Source organism: Chanodichthys erythropterus, chromosome 22, assembly GCF_024489055.1.
Source record: "Chanodichthys erythropterus isolate Z2021 chromosome 22, ASM2448905v1, whole genome shotgun sequence".
In the NCBI taxonomy this organism is placed as follows: Eukaryota; Metazoa; Chordata; class Actinopteri; order Cypriniformes; family Xenocyprididae; genus Chanodichthys; species Chanodichthys erythropterus.
In genome coordinates, this window is record NC_090242.1 from 14,989,930 (window position 1) to 15,010,769 (window position 20,840).

A 20,840-nucleotide genomic window follows, 5' to 3' on the forward strand; every position below is an offset into this window, starting at 1 on the left:
AAAATGTGTTGAAATGACATACTATTGCATTAAATTTGACTATATATTTAAATGATCATCTCACTCCTAAAACCTTGTAAAACCTAAAATGCTAAATTCATTCTTTATTGCATTGACAAATTCAGCGTTGTCACGCCACACGCTAAAAGATAATTGTGTACTTCAGAGCTTTTTAGTAAAACTTTTAGTGTTTCTGCATGTTCAATAGTCAATAGTTCCTATTTTCTTGTTAACGAAACCTGAAATATGTGTTTTTCTGAAAAGGCTCCTGATTTTTCCTTGATGTTTCATATGTATGTGTGTTTCCTCTGACTCATTCTCTGATAGGCTGTCAGTAATTGGTTCATTGGCCCCACACACTGCAGGGCAGGCCCTCCTTTCAGTGTGACACATGAAGAACAGAAAGGAAAACACAGACACACAGTTGACAGCTCGCACACGGACACCCAAGGATGACCCTCTCTTGCATGTGCAGTTATTTGTTCATGTGGATGGCAGGTAAGGAACTTTTCTTTCCATTGTTTTTAAGAGCGTCAAATTCCAATGTGACCAGACCTGAAACTTACAGTAAGTGCTACAAGTAAAATGAGCTTGACGAAAGGAAGTCTGCACAAGATAATTGCTGACTGCCGTTATATATTTTATTTGAATACTGAAGTTGAATTTTTTGTGACATTCAGTAAAAGGTGGTATTCTTAAAGAATCTTTTAAAATAACTTTGCGATGGCCTCAGTGGTTCGCTGTAGGCCCGAAGGTGTTTTGCATCCAAAGGCAATTTACAAAATTTCTTCCATTTAAATATATTTGCATTTGATATATGGCTTGTATGTTTTGCGCACACAATACTTAAATGTTTGATAATATATATAAAATAAAATTACACTTTATTTTGATGGTCCACTTTAGACATTCTACTAACTATAAGTAACACTGAAACTACATGTCAACGAAGTCTCATTAGAGTATTAGTAAACTATTAGGTTATGGTTAGTAAGTTGACATGTAGTTGCAAAGTTACTTAAAGTCTGTTGCATGACCATCAGAATGAAGTGTTAGCAGATATTAAGCAGACAGTCTACTCATACTGTAATGAGATGCAGTCGACATGTAATTGCAAAGTTACTTATTGTTAGTAGAGTGTCATTGAAATAAAGTGTAACTAAGCCAGATAATCGACTACAACTGAGTCTCGCACGCTAATTTGCATCTAGTAAATGTTTAAATGTCGAAAAAAGTCAGAGTTAACCAATAAATTGTTTGATTTAAATCTGATTAAAAAAGACTCGTTTTCATGCTCTCGCACTCCCGGCCTATTTTGGTTTTTGTACCAAACTGAAAATTGATTTTTTCCATTCTCTGATATATATTATCATGTCTTTTTCTGCTCATATGAATCTGTGCCCACATATGCGCAATTTTCCCCCAGGCACTGATAAGAGAGGAAAACTATTTTGCAAGAGGATATAGACAACATAAATTGCCTACCTAAGAGTTCTGTCTATTCAGGTTTCCATTCTTACATAACAAGGAAATTGACTAATGTGTTTCTAATCCTCTTAATGACTTTTCAGTCTTTTCTTTTACAGTTTCTAATTCTATATTTAACCTAACCTGCTCTACTTTCTGAAAGTGTCCTTTGAGTAGATTCCATCTAAGATAAACTATATTGTTAAACCTGAAAATCAAAATGTGCATAACGAACAAACCAGGACTTAAGTGCTACAGTAATATGAGCTTCTCATTAGGAAGTCTGCAGAAGTCAAAGAAAATTGATGACTGCCATAATATATTTTATTCTGAATACTGAATTTGAATTTTGTGACATTTTGTAGATAGTATTCTTAAAGAATCTTTTAAAATATCAAAGTCGTTTTGAATAGGTACCACTTAAAACTGAATGTGGCTAAACTACATAGTTTAAAATGTGCATAATGAACAAAGCAGGACTCATGATTTTTCCTTTGTTTCCCTTTAAGCGGTCATTCTGCCCTCCTTCCAAGCTACTTCGAACGTTTTATACCCCAAAATCAATGGCACGGAAAGTCTGTCCTGTGAATGTCCAGATCATACCTGCCAGGAGGTGTTTTGGTACCGTTACCTTGAGAGTACAAACACTCTTGAGTTTCTCATGTATGTCAACAGCGCTGGCAGAGAGCAGCACGGAAAGAACATCGAAGTCTCTCGGTTCAAGGGCAGCGCGTACTCCGGACAGAAGGTGGTGGTCTACACCCTACGTCTCCTGGGACTACAGGAAGAAGATGCCGGCTTCTATTCCTGCATGTTTAAAACTAAGGATATGATTCCTGTTGGATATTACATAAAGCCTGGAGGTATGGACAGTGCTCTCCTTCTCTATTTTGGTCTCCTACCCTGGTTCTTGTCTGAACTTTTCGCTCGCGAATGACCATTTTAGGCTAAAGAAAGTCAAGACGACCAAATAAATGAAACTGAGATACTAAATGTTGGTTTACAGAGTCATCTTAGTAAAATCACACCTTGAGGTTTCCATCCCTCAAGTGAGGACATCTTCACCTGGCGTGAAGGTGGAGATGTTTCCAAAGTCTTTATTCTCTTTCATGGTGCTCTAAGAACATCTCAAGATCATGTAGCGTAAAATAAATGACTGATGGGAGACGTGGTAGGAGAGATTCAAACTTCAGTTAAGTGTTCGGAGATGCCGAGGTATTTGGCCTGAGAATCCCAGAGTTATGTTTAAGACCTGTCTGGGATCTTCTGGTCTGGTCTGGACAGGTCATGTTAGTTGACTTAGTTGTTGGATACAATGGATTCAAATTTCATAGTTTTTGAGGGGGATATGAGAATCGTTTAATCTTCAGGTTGCACTGACAGTTATGTTGTCTTTGCATTCGTCTATGCTAGTTATTTAATTCAGTTAAGATTGCTAAAATGAATTTATTGTTTTTAAGTTGTAGTAGAACCATCTGAACCATTGTTTCTTGTCCATGTTCTGAGGTCACTTTTGATCTTTATTTTACCTACAATTTTACATAAATTCTTCATATCTAGAATCATAACACTTAAAAGATCCTAATTTTTTTTCTTTCGGGAGCAGATGCAGTCTGTTTTGTCTTGACATTCTTTTTCTTTGTTCTCCAGTGAATCCTCCAACAGTTCAGCCGCCAACAGTCAAGACCCAGAAACCTGTGAAGAAGCCTTGTAATTGCAAACCCTCAAGCTACTCACCTAAAGGTGCGGGCAGAGGCTCGGTGTTAGATGATGCTGATTTCTTGCTGTTTTATACTGTTTAGTTTGATTGGTTTCTTGTGTTTCAGGCTGTGAACATTCAGTGCTTTGGCCGGGAATTGGTTCTCTTTTGCTTTTGGCCATTACCCTTGCTGGCACACTTTACTACTTCAGTCGTGAGTACACAAACACACACAGAACATACTGGAACATCGCTGTGGTCAAACAAAGAGCTTCAAAACTTCAGTTTTGCCATGTGACATGCTTGTTTCAAATGCTCAGATGCCCCATGTAGATGTCCATTGGGAAAGTTTCTAAAGTACATCACAGTGCTTATAGTTCCGTTACAGTTTAAACAGTTACTGTATAAAAGTGTAAAGAAATTCATTCAAATTTTGATTTTATATAAAATTTGTGTGAATGTATCATTCATATTTTCATTTTTTTCTTTATCATTGAGACAACAGGTCTACCTAAGAAGTGCAGACATCGATTCACCAAGTAAGTCGAGAAGAGATTTCAGTGTGTTTTTTTTTTTTTTAAATCAAATAATTTAAACATCCCTTAAATGATCAAAGATGAAAATAAGCAAGTAAACAGGAGTGTTATAGTTTCTGGGTTAAGTTGATTTGCGACACTCACGCTCACATCAAAGCCCTTATATGTGTGTTTGCATTGGCTTGGTAGCCTTATTAGGCTCAGTGAAATTTTGATAAACACTTAAATAATTTGTTAGACTATTTCTGCCAATATCATGCGCTTTAAGAGCTTTTTTAAAAAAAAGTTTACTGTGCTATTTTCTCCACAGGACGAATCCGTCGCGATGAGGTGGACAACAGACTTTTCATCTCCAAACAAAAAGTATCTACAATTTGATAAAACACATCACATACCTACACTTTATAATATGGTTCCATTCATTAATATTAGTTAACTACATTAATTAACATGACCTAACAATGAAATTCACTTCTGAAGCTTTTATTAAGATTAGTTAATTTCACTTTTTACTTATACATATACACTTATAAAACTCAAAAGTTGTCTTTGTTAATCTTATTTTACCTCAGCTGACATGAACTAACAATGAAAAGTTTCTTTTTATTAACTAACATTAACAAAGATGAATGAATACCATAATAAATGTATTGCTCATGTTAGCTAATGCATTAACTAATGTTAACTAACGAGACATTATTGTAAAGTGTTACCAAAATGTCTTTTTCTTATATATTCCTGACTTACATGCTTTCGTATTTTTTGTTCATTTTTCAAGTGGTGGTTTTTTTCTCTCCAAAGCAATTTTTTTTCACAATGGACCTGTTGAAGTCTATAAAACTAGTGTTTGTGAACAAAAATAAATGAAAATTCTGTCATTTACTTACCCTTAAGTTATTCCAAACCTGTAAAAATTTGATCTGCTGAACACAAAAGAAGATATTTTCAAGAATATGAGTAACAAAACAGTTGTGGGGCACCATTGACTTACATAGTATGGGTGCCCCACAATTATTTGGTTACAAACATTCTTCAAAATATCTTCCTTTGTGAAGAAGAAAGAAATTTGTACAGGTTTGGAACAACTTGAGGGTGAGTAAATGACAGAATTTTCATTTTTGGGTGAACTAACCCTTTAAATTTACTCAATAGTCTTATTGGATGTTAGTCAGCCAACAGTCCACTTTATGAATTCGATTTAATGTCTGACTAGAGCTGAACGTACCACCAGGATTACTACAAAACTGAACTCACACTCAATCTGGACTAACCCGTGTTTTTATCAAGCCTGGTGTTTTGTTCTTGGCAGCACAGCATGTTTAATTTGCAATTGAATGTACAGTTTTCTTATTTTTTAAATGCTTTAAATGTTATGCTCTTTAGTTTGTATAAATCTTTAAATTAAATCTCATGTTTTCTCTTAAATCAGTGTATTATTGAGTGTTTCTGTGGGTTATTTGTTTGTGATGACACCTGTTTGTGTTGTAGGGGATTTATGGTGTCCCCCCGTCTTACATATCTGAGGGTGTGTTGGTTTATGTGTTTGGGCGTTTACAAGTTTCCCTCTCTGAGGGTGTGCGTTCCCTTTATGAAACTATACTGAATGATATTGCCCAGCATCTGATCGCAGCAAAGCTGATTAGCTTTTTATCAATTCAATACAATTGATAGGCTACCAAAATGCACATGTTGATGGTTAATGTGATGATACACTTCACCTGCGGTTACTCTGCAAAGACACCTGTGTGAACTTGAAGACTGTGACTTTAAACACCAGTAAAAAGCTGGTAAATGAACAACAACTCAAATACAAGACAAATGTAACCTTTAAAATGAAAAGGAGAAAACAAATACAATCAAAAATACATAAAAGGTCTGTGTCAAATAAAAAAAATAAAAAAAATGTGGGTATGAGAGAAGTGGTGCTGCCATTCAGTTTGGCTATGCAGCTGTTCTTCCTGATACTTTGAGGCAAATGAACAAACCTCTTCCTGTGCAAAAAGACAGAACGTTATCTCTCTCGCATCGCTCGTTCAGCTTTGAGCTCCTCAGCGCTACACTAAAACAAAACCACCACAGAGAGACCACAGACCTTGCCGCATGGAGAGCGTCACAGGCACAGACTCAACACAAGACCTCCATTACATTGTGTAGTTCTACAGTCTGAATTTTAAAAGCAATGTTTTATCATTAGTTTATTCATTTTGTTGGGATTTCAATAATACAGATGCAGTACAACAAATGGCGATGGAAAAATTAGATTTTTTTTTGTGGGAAAGGAAACATTTTTTTTTCATTTTTTTCTTTATTGATTGTAGAAAAAAAAAAACGTTAAACCAGGTTACATTAAAAATGTTAAAACAGAACACATTAAATTCATATACATCTAGCATTATTTATTTCAAAAGTGCACAAAACTACATTTGGCAAATGATTTATAAGAATAAGGTCATCTTTATTATACAGTTCTTTCAAACGTTAAAGCAAAAGAAGACAAGCACTTTGCTCAGAAAATATCAGGAATAAGGTGTAATTTTTGAAAAATGTAAAAAATGAATATAGTACGTGTACATGTAACTTACAATATGGTATTGTTCAGAAGAACAAAGAAGGAATTCTTATTCTTTGTTGCATCTTGATAACTTTCTTTGTGATCATCTTCGCTGAGCATGATGTATTCTGACATGAAACACAGCCAATTTTATTTAAAGCCTTGGTATGAAAAATTACCCGTTATTATGTTACACTGTGTGCAAAATCTACAATTTTTAATGACCATGTGCATTCATCTTTGTTTTGTGTCTCAAGTAGATGTAATCCATTAAAAGAGACACAAGAGCAATTCCTTTGAAGGGTTGAAAATGATAAAATGGTGATTACAAACATAGAATATCGATTTCTTAACCCTCAATGACAACAGTGAATACTTCATTTATAAAGATCATATCAAAACGCAATACTAGCTTCATTCACATCTAAAATATAATTACATAACTTATTTTATATACATAAATTCATTCATTTAAATAATAATAATAATAATATTGCATATATATTACTTTTAAAAATTGTATATGCTTTAGTGGTATATGAACTGTAATTATTACAGTATAAACCTTTAAATTGTACAGTAACTGTACTGTAAAATAGACCGTAAACTAACTGCTGTCCCGTAAAAACCTAAAATGTTGCTACCGTATTTTTTACGGTAAAGTTCTAGCAACCACAGCTGCTGGTTTTTAACTGTAAATTTTACAGGGATTATTTTATTTTATTATTATTTTATTTATTATTGTTTTATATATATATATATATATATATATATATATATATATATATATATATATATAGATATATATATATATATATATATATATATAAAATATTTAAAAAATATATTATATATATATTATTATATCTTCTGCTAAAACATATACAATATATAAAAGTATTATATTTAAAATATATATGCAATATTAACATTGAATATTAACAGATGCATGTTTATGAGATTAATATTACAAGCTTATAAACATGCATCAGTTAGTAAGATATAACTAAAAAATATAAAATATCACACAACTTTATCCTATAGCAATCCATCACTTGATGAATATTGTAGAGAAACAAGAGGTAATAGCGGAGGACATTAAAAAAACAGTCATGAATGCATTTGTGAATATGTGTATAGAGTGCAGCTGGCGTTCAGAAACTATATTGGCAAAATAAATGCATTTGAATGTTTGTTTCCTGTTGTGTCTGTACACCTTTTTACACCTGTAAACCTCTCTTTTAACATTAAATGATAAAGTTAACATTGAAGTATCAGTTGATTCTGTGAACATTGTTTGAACCTTATGAGAAATTAAAACTGACCCCATAAAAAGCATCATATCAGTCACATTTGAAAAATGCACTTGTACATTGGATTGAACTTTATTTCGCAGTACGTGCGCTTTCAATCTACTTTCAATCTACTATAAGTACTGAGTAATGTAAGGTAACTACACGGGTTAAGGTTAGGGATAGGTAAAGGGTTATTACTAGTTATTTCCCAGTTAATGTCATTGCTACAAAAAGTACATGCGAAACTGTCCACCTGTAAAATAAAATGCTACCGTACTTTGATAATGCTGTAGGTGTACAGCTTGATTTTGATTAGATGAGAGGAACATTCAAATAATTTCAAGAAAAAAAAATGCTGTTCCATCATTACTTAATAAATACACAAGAACAAACGCACTATTAACATTCTAGTTACTACAATTAACTAACAAGAAACTAGTAAGTAGTAGTGCTCAGTTAGTAAGTAATAAGTAATGCTCAGTTGAATGTGGTAGTTCACTATTAGCTAATCAGTAACTACGATTTTTTTCATACCTCCCAGAGGACTGCTAAGAACTACTATATACAGGTTCATAATCAATGTGAATAATTCATAATGTATAATTAATTCTAAAGTGAAGGCCATGGTAACCCACTAGAAATGACTCTAGTATTAACAACTTCTTCAGAAGGAATTTCTAATTACTTGGATCAGTATTCTAAAGTTGATAATTCCCTATAGGAATAACTGAAATCACTGTAAGCTTTTGAGGTTTTGGATAGTAATGACTCAAGTGTTTCTATATCCTTCTAAAGGAATTACCAATTATTTGGATCAGTAATGTGAAGATCATAGTAAAGTTAAGACTCAAATCCATCAGAAGGAATTACTATCCAAAAACTTACAATGACTTCATGTTTTTCACTTTAGAGTACTGATCAAAATAAAGTCCTTCTGAAGGATTTGGTAACACTTGAGTCATGTTAGCACTTTATTTTACAGTCCTGTTCCACATGTACATACTATGTACTTATTATTACAATAACTGGGTTATAACCCCTAAACCTAACCTTAACCCATGTAGTTACCTTATATTACCAGTACATTCCTGGGTAAGTACATTGTAAGTACACTTTAAGTACATGTAATGTAAAATAACGTGCAACCAGAGTCATTTCTAGTGGGTTACCATTACCTTCACTTTAGAATGAATTATACATTATTCACATTAAATATGAACCTGTATATAGTTTTAGTAGTTGTCTGTGAGGTATGAAAAAATATTGATTAGCTTCATTCATCTATCACAATACTAATTCGTAAATCAGAGTTTCTTGTTCTTGACGGAACAATACTCTAAAGTATACCAAAATGTGGATTTAGATAGTACTATTATTCAGCACTGGTCTCAACTGAACATGAAGGTATAAAAACATCACGAAGAAACCAAAACTACTTACATCAGGCTGTGATCTGTTGTCACTAATCCCTCCCTCTGAGCTTCACATTAATGGATACAGTGTTTGAATCACTGCTCTATCTGAAGAGAGTCCTAATGCTGCCATTACTGCAGTGACTGAAAGTCTGTTTTTACTGATCGCTCTCTGAGGTGGGCTGCTGTCTTACTGCATCTAATATTTCTCAGTTGTGGTGTGCGTGAGGATGAGTTGGCCCTGTTTCTCCAAGGAATCCCCAGGTAAGCCCCATCCCCCTCATCCTCACCTCCATCTCTGGGCTGTGTTTTGGGTCTGAGACCCACGTCTCTGAGATCAGGTTCTTTTGGTGAGTCAGACAGGGATCCCCATGCAAGAAATCAGTGGATGATGAGAAATTACCCAGACTGAGAAAGTGACTCAAAAGTACATGGGGGGCCATGGAAACTGAGGGTGGACCGCCTGTCATAAACTGTCTCTCCGTTTGACTGGAGGTCTTCCTGAACACCCACCTGCACGATATGAAAAACAGAATCTCCCCTTTTATGATAGGTCAACGCTGTATGTGAGAAAGTCATAAGGTCCCTGCCTTTGTTTTTGACTACAAAAAGAGGTTTTCTATTTTTAGTGTTTAATATGTTTTCTGTAATCAGTACTGTATCATCATTAGGTCAGCTCAGCATACAGTCAAACTCATTTTTATTTTTTATTTATCAGTTAGTATGTCAAGTAAATATATTAAAGCACCTTCGCAGGTGATTTCAAATGTGAGAGGTCAAAATGTATTTATGTATTTATTAATATATATATTTAACATATATTATATATATATATATATATATATATATATATATATATATATATATATATATATATATATATATATATATATATATATATATATATATATATATATATATATATATATATATATATATATAAATTTATATATATATTATATATATAAATAATATATATATTTAATATATATTTATTTAATATATACATATATATAACATTTGAATTATATAATTATTTATTAATATTTGAATTAAAAAAATAATTTTTTTTTTTGCAGTTGTTGTTTGTAATTGTATTATTATTATTATTATTAATCTCTAATTTGATTAATTTATATATGATATAAATATCTAGATATATCCAGTGTTAACAACAACAACAACAACAATACTTTATATATAACACTTACATTTAATAAATAACAATAATAATTATTATTTTGTTGCATTTGTTTTTGTAATTGTATAATTCTTGTTATAGCCTACTTAAAAAAAAAAAAAAAATGATTTGTTTTTTTTTTATAGAATTTGAGTTTTTGTTGCTATTGTCGTAAACTCATATTTCCACCATCCAATGAATATTGCGTTAACTTCCAGGCGAGGTAAATGTACATTACGTCAGACCGTGTTGCGACATAAGGAAGAAAGGGGGCGCTGTTGCTAGTGATGTAACCGTGTGGGCAGCATCCTCACCCCTCACATTATTTGGAGACTTGCTGTACGACTACAGAACAAAGGTGGTCTGAAGCTGTCACACAAAGCGATGAACATCTTTCCACTCTTATTGGAAACGTTATATTTTGATATCGTCGTGACGTCAGGTGATACTGCAGTCCTGTTTGAGTTTTTCCTCACCGAGATAAGATAGCACAAACACACTTCTCAAGCTAAACATTTCACAAAATGAAGATTTGAAATCACAAACTGTTTCAAAATGAAGACAAAAAGTGTCTTTTTTTCGTTCTGGTCCTCAAATGTAACCTCAAATACCTCCACTATCCACCTTGACACCAAATAGATTCAAAATAATTGCAAAAAAAAAAAGCAGTTGTGGATAGTAAAGAAGCATATTCGTTACTGTACTTAAGTAGCTACATTTTTCGGTAACACATTAGAATAATGTTCCGTCATTAATAAGTAACTATGCAGGAAGTAATGAGTTGTACTACATTAACCCTTCAGTTACTACTATTAAGTAGGCTAGGCCTAATATAGAAACAAGCTTAACTAATCAGAAAGTATAGTACTAAGATAGTTCCTTAGCTAATCAATAATTAGAGAATGAGATTGGCATCATTAAGAACTAATAGGTAACTATGACAAATTATAAAGAATTACTAATTAATTACTAATCACAACATTAAAGTGTCTGAGATGAGAGCAGTTGTCTTTTTTTACTCTCAGCGTGGTCATAAAATGCATCATTAATTACTCAAGTGTTACCTAGTCACTACTCAGGAACTACTAGTGATCAGGACCATTATTTTAAAGTTCCTGCATATGACTAGGTAACACTTGAGGTAACACTTGAGTAATTAATGATGCATTTTATGACTATATTCAGAGTAAAAATGATGACTGATTATGTCTCAGACACACGATAATGTTAGTTAATAGTTATTAATGATAGTAATCTCATTAGGTAATTATTGATTAGCTAATAAGGAACTATCTTCTAAATTTGATATTACTTACTGATTAGTTAAGCTTGTTTCTACATTAGTTAATAGAAGTAGCTGAAGTGTTAATGTACTACTCAGTCCTGCATTACTTCCTACATAGTTACTTATTAATGACGGACCATTATACTAAAGTGTTACCCATTTTTCAAGTAGGTTGACTATATAAACATGGTTCATCGATCAGTATTAGCCTACTTTTTACCTTTAATACTTAAGTAGGTTACATTAAAGGATTAGTTCACTTTCAGATTAAAATTTCCTGATAATTTACTCACCCCCATGTCATCCAAAATGTTCATGTCTTTCTTCAGTCAAAAAGAAATGAAGGTTTTTGATGAAAACATTCCAGGATTATTTTCCTTATAGTGGACTTCAGTGGAGCCCAAACGGTTGAAGGTCAAAATTACAGTTTACAGTGATCCCAGATGACAAATAAGGGTCTTATCTAGAGAAACCATTGCTCATTTTCTAAAAAAAAATTAAAATTTTATTCATTTTAACAATAAATGCTCATCTTGAACTAGCTCTCTTTTTCTTCTTCTTTATTAGAATTCCGGCAGTGTAGACACTGCTAAGTATATTACTGCCCTCCACAGGTCAAAGTTTGAACTAAATTGTCATATACAATATGCTGGTGCAAGTACATAACAATTAGTTCAAACTTTGACCTGTGGAGGGCAGTAATACACTTAGCAGTGTCTACACTGCCGGAATTCAAATAGAGAAGAAGAAGAAGAAGAAGAGAGCTAGTTCAAGATGAGCATTTATGGTTAAAAGTTATATAATTTTTTATTTATTTATTTATTTAGAAAATGAGCGATGGTTTCTCTAGATAAGACCCTTATTCCTCGTATGGTATCGTTTAAAGCCCTTTGAAGCTGCACTGAAACTGTAATTTTGACCTTCAACCGTCTGGAGGCCATTTTAGTCCACTATAAGGAGAATAATCCTGGAAAGTTTTCATCAAAAACCTTAATTTCTTTTCTTTTTTGAAGAAAGAAAGACATGAACATCTTGGATGACATGGGGGTGAGCAAATTATAAGGAAATTTTAATTTGAAAGTGAACATCCTTTAACAATCAAATACTTGTAACTTGAAAATGAGTAGCCCTACTAATAGTTTTACTGGAGTAACATTTTACATAATAAAATAGGCCTATCTCTATCTCTAGGGCATCCTACTTTTACTCAAGTGTTAGTGAATGAAAGTGAAAACAACAAAAATTTTTGAGAATATTCACTTCATTTAGTTGTGCATAAATAGATCTTAAAAACGTACACAAACAAAAACATTCCATGCACATATGTACTAGTCTTTGCACACCCTAACGCTACATTTTCAAAGCTAACTGAACGTTGGGGGTCCAAGTTGCCCACCGAAGTTACTTGAACAGCCCCACTCATAGCGTGTCACATGCGGTTTCACACGCCATCAAAGAGCTGCGCGCGCCGGTGCATGGGCTCGTGCTGCGCTGCTAGTGCAAAGACCCCCTTCAGGTGCACGCTGAGAGGATGCTGCACCACTGCAGTGACAATACGTCAAGCCACTTAAAAAACAACCACCTGTTTTATAATCCAAATTTTAACAATGATCCACATTGATACAGTGTCTTACAGAGAAATTTTCTTCATAAAATACTCTTGACATAAATCATGCAATCAGATTCAGATGATGAGAACTTCATCCTTACTTGACCTACATGGTATACTCTTTTAATGCACAATTGCAATTTCATATAGGCTATTTTCATATATTTTTGCTGTTTCTTGTATTTTATGGTTCCCATAATTGTTTTACAGTTTAAATTGTGATTAACACCTTATAAGCTGTTAAATGACCCCATTGTGACAACTTAAAGTGTGACAACATCCCATAATAGCTTCTAAGTTTATATATATATGCATCTAAACAGAAATTGTTTTTCAGAAATAGACGTATTCACTGGAGTACAAAGTGTGATAAAGTGTGATCCTTGATCTCTCCTAGGATTCTAACTAAAATGAGGTGAAAAAATTACAAATTAACCTTATTTTATTTCAAAATTAACCTTATTTAAAATACAAAATGACACAATTAGTAGCAACAAAACAAATAGTACATTTATTTTCTTTTTGCAGAACAGCTGAAAACCAAGACAGTGAGGGTTTGGGAGGGGCAGACAAGGAAATTTAGTTTCATCCTTTCAGTAGTTTTGTTCCTGTCGTTAAAGAAGAACTGAATGTCTGCGCTGAAAATTGAAAAAATGTATCAAATATACATCGGATTTTGTGTGAGTTTGTCACTCTTCTTTGGTGAGTTGAACATTTTCTCTTATATGATATTGCAATTACATTAAAGGATTTGTTATGAAAGGCATGAAAGTGTACAGGATTGACAGTTTACGATTATTTTGAATAACGACTCACATTACACTTGGATAAAGTAGGCTAAATGTTTGCATGTTGTTTTTATACAGCCATTAGACAATCATTTAAATGGTAAAGTAATATATATGTATATATATATATATATATATATATAATTTAATATTTAGCCTAACTACCTCAGGACAGAAACAGCATGGAAATGATGATATATATTTGTATTAGCATGCTTAAAAGTATAAATGTACACATTGCTTTCAGTTAATTCAGTGGTAAAATACGTTTCTATTTTATTTTCACACCGCTGAATGTAGAGGAATTCAGTTGCACATGACTTTTAATGTGATCAATAAAACATTTCTGTTTAAATCAGTTTCAGATGGTATTGGTTCACACTTGGATTCTTAATGTAAAAACATTTCTTTGTCTCCAGGAGTCTCTGCACGGATCTATAAAGAAGGAGAGAAGATAGAAGTTGACTGTGATCCTAAACAGTCCGGCACCTTGACATTCTGGTTTCGAATAAACAGTAAAGGCGCAGACTATTTATTCAGTGTTAAAAATGCAGATGTAAAGGAAAAAGGCTTAAATTTGGAACGATATGATATCAACAAGAACAACGGTAAGGTACGTTTGGACATTAAGTCGTTCAAGAAAAAGACAGACAGTGGCGTTTACACCTGCGCAGCCATGAACAGCAATAAACTCTTCTTTGGAGACATGACTGAAGTTGAAGGAGAACCAGGTGGGCATCTGACTGTTTATTTTTATAATATAATTTAGTCATGTGATATGAGCACTGCAAAACTAATTTTCTTAAGCAGCATTTTGTTCTTGGTTTCCAGTAAAAAAACCTAAACATCCTTAAAACAAGATAGATTTATATTAAAAGCAAAACTAAATATATTAATCCTGTTTTGATTCATTGTAATTTGTCTTGAATTACTATTATTTTTGTTACCTCATTGATAAATTCATTTGTCTTGTTTTTAACTTAAATTTGACCACAAAATGTAAGGTTTACGCTTATAATTAAAAAAATTGCTAGTGGGGTAGTAAAAATATACAATTACATTGAAAAATAATGTCATTGGACCATATTTGCTAATATCTCTGTTTCAGATTCAACAACCAAACCTCCAAAAATTGCTACAACAAAGCCGCTCACAGTGACTGCTACAACAAAATCGTGTTTGTGCAAAAAAGGTTTGTTATATATATATATAAAATTACACACTGGCAGAGCTAACAGTAGCTGAAAAATAAATCTTTTTATTATAATACAGCATTGTAATAGGAGGTGTATTTGTTCACAGATCTGAAGCTCCGTTTCAACTGTGAGACTTGGATATTGTCGTCTCTGGCCGCTGGCTGTGCTCTTCTCCTCATTCTGCTGATCGTCACAATTTTGTACTGCAACCGTAAGTCAAATCCACACCTTTTAAATCATACAAAGTGCAGTAGATGAGGTTATTATTTCATTTTTAAATGGTTTAAGTTAGTTTTAGAACATATAAGCTATTGCACATAGTTACTGCTTGACTTGAGCACAGACATTTAAAACATATACACAATTATACTAATCATACATGTGCAAAATGTGCATTGTGAGAAACAACAATGCATACATGCAAATGATTTTCAATACTCCTACACAATTATTTGGAGGACATGTCAGAACAATTAAACTATTCTTAATCTTCAAACACACAAACAAAGATGTAATTACACTTAAAATAAGTTATATTTTAACTTGAATAGAGAGCACTGGTCTCATTTTAAAGGTGTGATCCTAAATTCTAAACCAATGAGGAAGAGGTCTGGTCTGAGCCCCACATGGGAGGACACTAATTTAGTTTTAGATTTACACATTTGCATATTTCATATATTTCAAATTTATGCTCCTGTTCATAAAAACATACAGATGGATTAGGTTTTGGCAAGCTTAGTTTTTATATATATATATATATATATATATATATATATATATATATATATATATATATATATATATATATATATATATATATATATATATATATATATATATATATATATATATATATAAATCCTGCTGAAGAACTTATTGCAATTTATTTAGTTAAAAAAAAATCTAAAATAATCTTTTTGTTTTGTTCTTCTCCAGGTTTAAGAACAAGACGGTGTCCCCACCATTACAAAAGACAGTAAGTCACAGTCACACAAATTGCCATTAATACAGTACAGTTTCTGTTCAACATCTTAATTTGTCATTTTCAGACCTCAACCCAGACATGCTGGCCATGCGAAACTGCCCAACAACCACTTCTAGCTCCAGTAAAGAAGCAGGAAAGTTTTCGTTGGATACATTTTCGTCTCAACAAGTACATTTAAAAGCTGTTTCCTCCTTCAGGATTATTCAGTCCGTAGAACATTAAAACTTAAGCATCCAAAATGGAAATGTTCGAAACATCAGGATTTCTTTTTCTGTGAATTTATATGATTTTTATAGTTATCTCTTTGTATCTGTTACTGTTACATCTAACACACCGACAATAATCGGATCTTTTCTTTATGTGGTTTTTGATAATCTAAATCTGTTCCTGGTGAAATATTTTATGTTTTTAACATTTGCTTCAATTTAGGTTTATTAATTACAGCTTATGTTGGCTTAATTTGATGTCAAATATGACCACAAATGCATTTGCAGCAAGTATAGCTTTACAGTTCAAAGTGGTATAATTGTAATGTTTAAAAGAGATTTCTGCCATCTGCTGGCTGTTAGTGATATGAAGAAGTGGCATACATTATGTGCTGAGCTTCTCAGCTTCTCAGAACAAACTGCTTTCCTGCTGATGTCTGTTTCTACAACATTGAATTGTAAATAAACTAAATTCAATTAAAAAAAAAAAAAAGGCTCTTGGATAAAGTAATAGGCCAATATCATGCATTAATAGTGACATGAAGAATTTAAAATAACCAATTTCAGTATAAATCCTATGTCAATGGTCACATGCCAAAGAATAAAGTACATTGAAAATCCTGGGTATATACACCCATTAAACTCTTTATTTTATTTCAGTAGGCCTATGTACTTTGTAATCTTCCAGAAATCCTTAATGAATGTGTAAATACATTGCAGGCTTGATCAGCCTAAATAAAGATGGACTAATCAGTTATCATTAGGGGTGTAACGGTACACAAAACTCATGGTTCAGTACGTACCTCGGTTTTGAAATCACGGTTTTCGATACAGCAGGTGGGGAGAAAACTAAACATAATTTTTTTTTTTTTAATTAAACAGTGGTTTACTAAACAAATTGTGTTTTTGTCTTTACATATATTTAATTAAATTATAACTAAAAGTTTCTTAAGGATAAAAAAATTATCCTTGCAAATGCCATCAACTATGTAGGGAGCCCTTACTTGAACATTATGCTACTATAATATTACAGGTTAACAACTGAGCCCAAACTATTAACCTAAATTCAATTGCTTGAAATTTTTAGATATAATAATCAACACTCAAATAACAAATTATATGCAAACATGTAAGCTGCACCTAAGGCAGTTTTTGCATTAACTTCTAAATATTTTTACTCCAATTCGTTGTTGAAATATTATCATTTCCACACAGTGGCTGTCATTTTAATGACAGATTTATATAAACATGCATTAAATAATCAAGAGATCACTAAAAGGTTAAGTAAAATATAATGATAGGCTAATACAGTGCTTATATTAAGCGAAAGAGTTCATTTCTCTAGCGAACATACAAGCTGACTGTGGACATTAAATGGCCAAGCTGTTTTATTGACATCTTTCCGCCGTTGAAACACCAATTAGGCGAGTACACAAGATATTATACATTTCAGTAAGTTGCTCTGTATCTTTCAACCTACTTTCAGATGTTCTTTCATGTTTGTTCTGTATAGTATTAAAGAGGAAGAGTTAATCGCGTTTACTCGCGCTGCCGGTTGAACTGAGGCGCCTGTACGGTGATCTGTCACGCCGCATCAAAGGGCGTCGAAACGGCATTTTCTGTTTGAATTTCCTGATTTCGTGGACAGAATTTGAATTTCTTATCGAGAGTAACAAAACGCAGAGCTTATTGTGATTATTGGTGATTAGGCTACAATGTTGCAATGTAATGCTTCGGTACACATGTGCACTGAACCGAAAGCCCTGTACCGAAACGGTTCGGTGCGAATACGTGTACCGTTACACCCCTAGTTATCATGGTCTGAAATTATGATTTTAATCTAGCCTATTACTACATTCTTTGTAAACAACACACACCAAAAAATAATGTCAGAGTCCTTATCTTTAGTACATAACCAGACAGCAACATAGTGTGGCCCAGATCCTGCCCACTGCCAACATCTGGTACATGTGCATTACACGCCGGCCAGGTCCGGGCCGACACTATGTTGCTGTCAGGGTATTTATTTGCAGATTTTTAGAAACAAAACTTCAAATCTTTTGAAAGATTTTAAAAACAAAAAATAAAAAATGGTTGTATTGTTTTTTTTTAATCTCTTGAAAATACCTGACACAATGTCTTTAAACACTCTAGGAAGACCTGTCTGGATCTGTTCACCATTTTACGATCAGAAAGAAACTTAATTTTTGGAAGACACTGCTTAGTTTAAAGGTCGTATTTCAGTTTCTGTCATGAGCTATGAACGCTATTTACACATTTGAAAGCATCTGATGTTAAGCAAAACGGTAATGTTGCGGTAGCCCTTAAACCAACACAACTGAGTTAAAGTGAAAGTGAAAGACTTTTACCGCATGTAATGCAACACCTGTGAACTTATTAGTGGTTCTGAAAATTAAGTGTAAAACTTGAGCTTAAGCTAAGCAACTTTGTAAATGAAAATAATAATAAAAAAAAGTAGCATAGCAACAGGAATATGTCCAATAGGCCTCAAGGTCCAAGCGTGAGCTCCCTTTAATGGTTTCTCGTGTTAGGACATCATTTCCTGGTTTCACAGATGAGGCTTAAGCTAGTCCTAGACTAAAATGCATGTTTGAGTTGTTTTAACTGAAAGCAACTTGTTTTGTCTCAAGATGCACACCAGTAATGTTTTTTTTCTAAGGCACATTTATAAAAACCACTTAAATATCCAAATTGAACTAATGCCTAATCCTGGCTTAATCTAAGCCCTGTCTGTGAAACCAGGCTCATAAGTCTGTATGTCTATCTATCTATCTATAGTTGTTGAAATAAACTTCATGTGTTTTTACAATTAAAAAAACTTTATCTAGCTTATTTTTATACCATTTTTACAAAATGATGTACACGTTCAAATAATCTAACCAATCAGCATGAGAGAAGGCCTACATAGCCGACTCGCCGTTCCCCTCTGCCACCCCAACTGTATAACCACTAGATGGAGCTAAGATCCATTTTTGTTGTTGCTACAGGCTACGTTTCTAAGAGTATAGAAGTATTCACTATGACGCTTATATATATATATATATATATATATATAAAAAGATATACATAAATATATACAAGTATATATATATATATATATACATATATATACAAATTTATTTTCAGAATTACATTTTTTTTCTTCAAAACTAGTCTGTGGGGTAAAACGCCCCCAGGGGGCATCGCTTCCCACTATCATAATTACTGTGGTTAGTTGTTCTGAACATCTTTTGTTTTCCATCATATGTAATCTAACTAAGTGGTTGAATAAAAATATTTGGACTTTATATTTAAAAATTACCTCAAGTTAGGATCAGCTAGCTAGTATGGTTTTCTTTCTTCTGTGGAACATTGAAGAAGATAATTTAAGAAAGTATTTTTTCTTTCTTTCATACAATATATACCAATAGTAACCAAAATCAGCATTATCAGCATTCTTCAAAAATATTTGTGTTCTGCAGAGGAAAAGAAAGTCGTACAGGTTTGGAACAACACGAGGGTGAGTAAATAATGACAATTTTTTTTTTGGGGTGAACTATCCCTTTAATAGCACTAAATTCACTTTACTGCATGTCTCAAAATCAATGCTTTACTGCCAAATGTGCATTTCTGTGTGGCTGAACTGCATTTGCAGAATATTCAGTAATATATATTATTTGTTTGAGTCATATTTTATTAATTTATTTACTTTATAGCTCTAACCCCAGCAAAACATTTGGCAAATTGTTGGCTGAAGGGCTGGATTTGTCTAAGGCTGAATTTTAGCCCCAGTCTTAAAAAAAAAAAAAAAAATTACATATATTAATTTATTTCAGTTGTTTTCTGAGAATGTGTCTTGAATTACAGTAATTGTTAAACACATTAACAGTAAATATTTTGGAACATTTAAGCTATTGCAAACAATTACTGCTTATTTTATGACATGAGCACAGCCAATTATATAGTGCCACAGGAATCATAAATGTGCAAATTCCATTATTTGTAATGGTGAGAAACTACATCTGTGCAATGCATGCAAATGATAGCTATAGATCTCAAAAGTCTTAAATGCAAATGTGAATAATTATAATATACTAAACTTCCAGAAGAGAGTGGAGATTTAACAGCTCGCGCTTCGGTTTCTCAACAACAAAGCTGGAGAATCTCACGCTGCCAAAATGATGATTGTCAGTAACGGTGTTCAGCCTTACATTGTTTAAACCGGAGAAAGGGAGTCATTATGGACTGCAGTGGGAAATACGTCATTCCCATTATGGATGCGTGAGTATGCTGTCCCTGACAGCAACATAAATAGTGTCGGCCCAGATCCGGCCCACATCTGGTCCGCGTGTAATCCACATATACCAGATGTGGGCCGGATCTGGGCCACATTATGTTGCTGTCTGGGGTACTTGGCCTTGGACAATTTCATTTCAACTCAGTTTACACAAAAATGGAAATTCAGTAGGCTAATTATTCACTCAGCTTAATGTTTTAAAGCTTTATTAGGGCTGCCTTATTTTTTCAGAAAGAAATTAAAAAATGTCCTGCTCAAGCTTGCCCAGAGAATGGAGAAGGCAAAGTTGTCAAACTAATCTCAGGCAAATCGTGCCGTACGCTATATTCCAAAT

At 33.1% G+C, this 20,840-nt stretch overlaps 2 protein-coding genes across 2 annotated transcripts; both read left to right on the forward strand.

Moving 5' to 3' along the window:
• Positions 1–331: 331 nt before the first annotated feature.
• Positions 332–4,621, forward strand: cd8b (cd8 beta). The gene is made up of 6 exons (XM_067376437.1): positions 332–498; positions 1,977–2,330; positions 3,118–3,210; positions 3,294–3,380; positions 3,672–3,705; positions 4,013–4,621. The coding sequence occupies exons 1-6, from the start codon at positions 453–455 to the stop codon at positions 4,029–4,031; spliced, it is 633 nt and encodes a 210-aa protein (XP_067232538.1). The 5' UTR covers positions 332–452; the 3' UTR covers positions 4,032–4,621.
• An 8,366-nt stretch (positions 4,622–12,987) lies between these two features.
• On the forward strand, positions 12,988–18,189 carry cd8a (CD8a molecule). Its single transcript, XM_067376019.1, has 8 exons — positions 12,988–13,147; positions 13,372–13,449; positions 13,563–13,736; positions 14,242–14,553; positions 14,931–15,014; positions 15,125–15,229; positions 15,955–15,994; positions 16,068–18,189. Exons 3-8 carry the CDS (start codon positions 13,664–13,666, stop codon positions 16,117–16,119), a joined length of 666 nt encoding a protein of 221 aa, XP_067232120.1. The 5' UTR covers positions 12,988–13,147; positions 13,372–13,449; positions 13,563–13,663; the 3' UTR covers positions 16,120–18,189.
• Positions 18,190–20,840: the final 2,651 nt, after the last annotated feature.

Bases quoted from the DNA above. Each gene is read 5' to 3' on its own strand.
- cd8b (XM_067376437.1), top strand. From the start codon at position 453: ATGACCCTCTCTTGCATGTGCAGTTATTTGTTCATGTGGATGGCAG. The intron at 2,331-3,117 runs GTATGGACAGTG...TTTGTTCTCCAG, and splicing joins ATATTACATAAAGCCTGGAG to TGAATCCTCCAACAGTTCAG. The intron at 3,381-3,671 runs GTGAGTACACAA...TTGAGACAACAG, and splicing joins CACACTTTACTACTTCAGTC to GTCTACCTAAGAAGTGCAGA.
- cd8a (XM_067376019.1), top strand. From the start codon at position 13,664: ATGTCTGCGCTGAAAATTGAAAAAATGTATCAAATATACATCGGATTT. The intron at 13,737-14,241 runs GTGAGTTGAACA...CTTTGTCTCCAG, and splicing joins GAGTTTGTCACTCTTCTTTG to GAGTCTCTGCACGGATCTAT. The intron at 15,995-16,067 runs GTAAGTCACAGT...TGTCATTTTCAG, and splicing joins CCCCACCATTACAAAAGACA to ACCTCAACCCAGACATGCTG.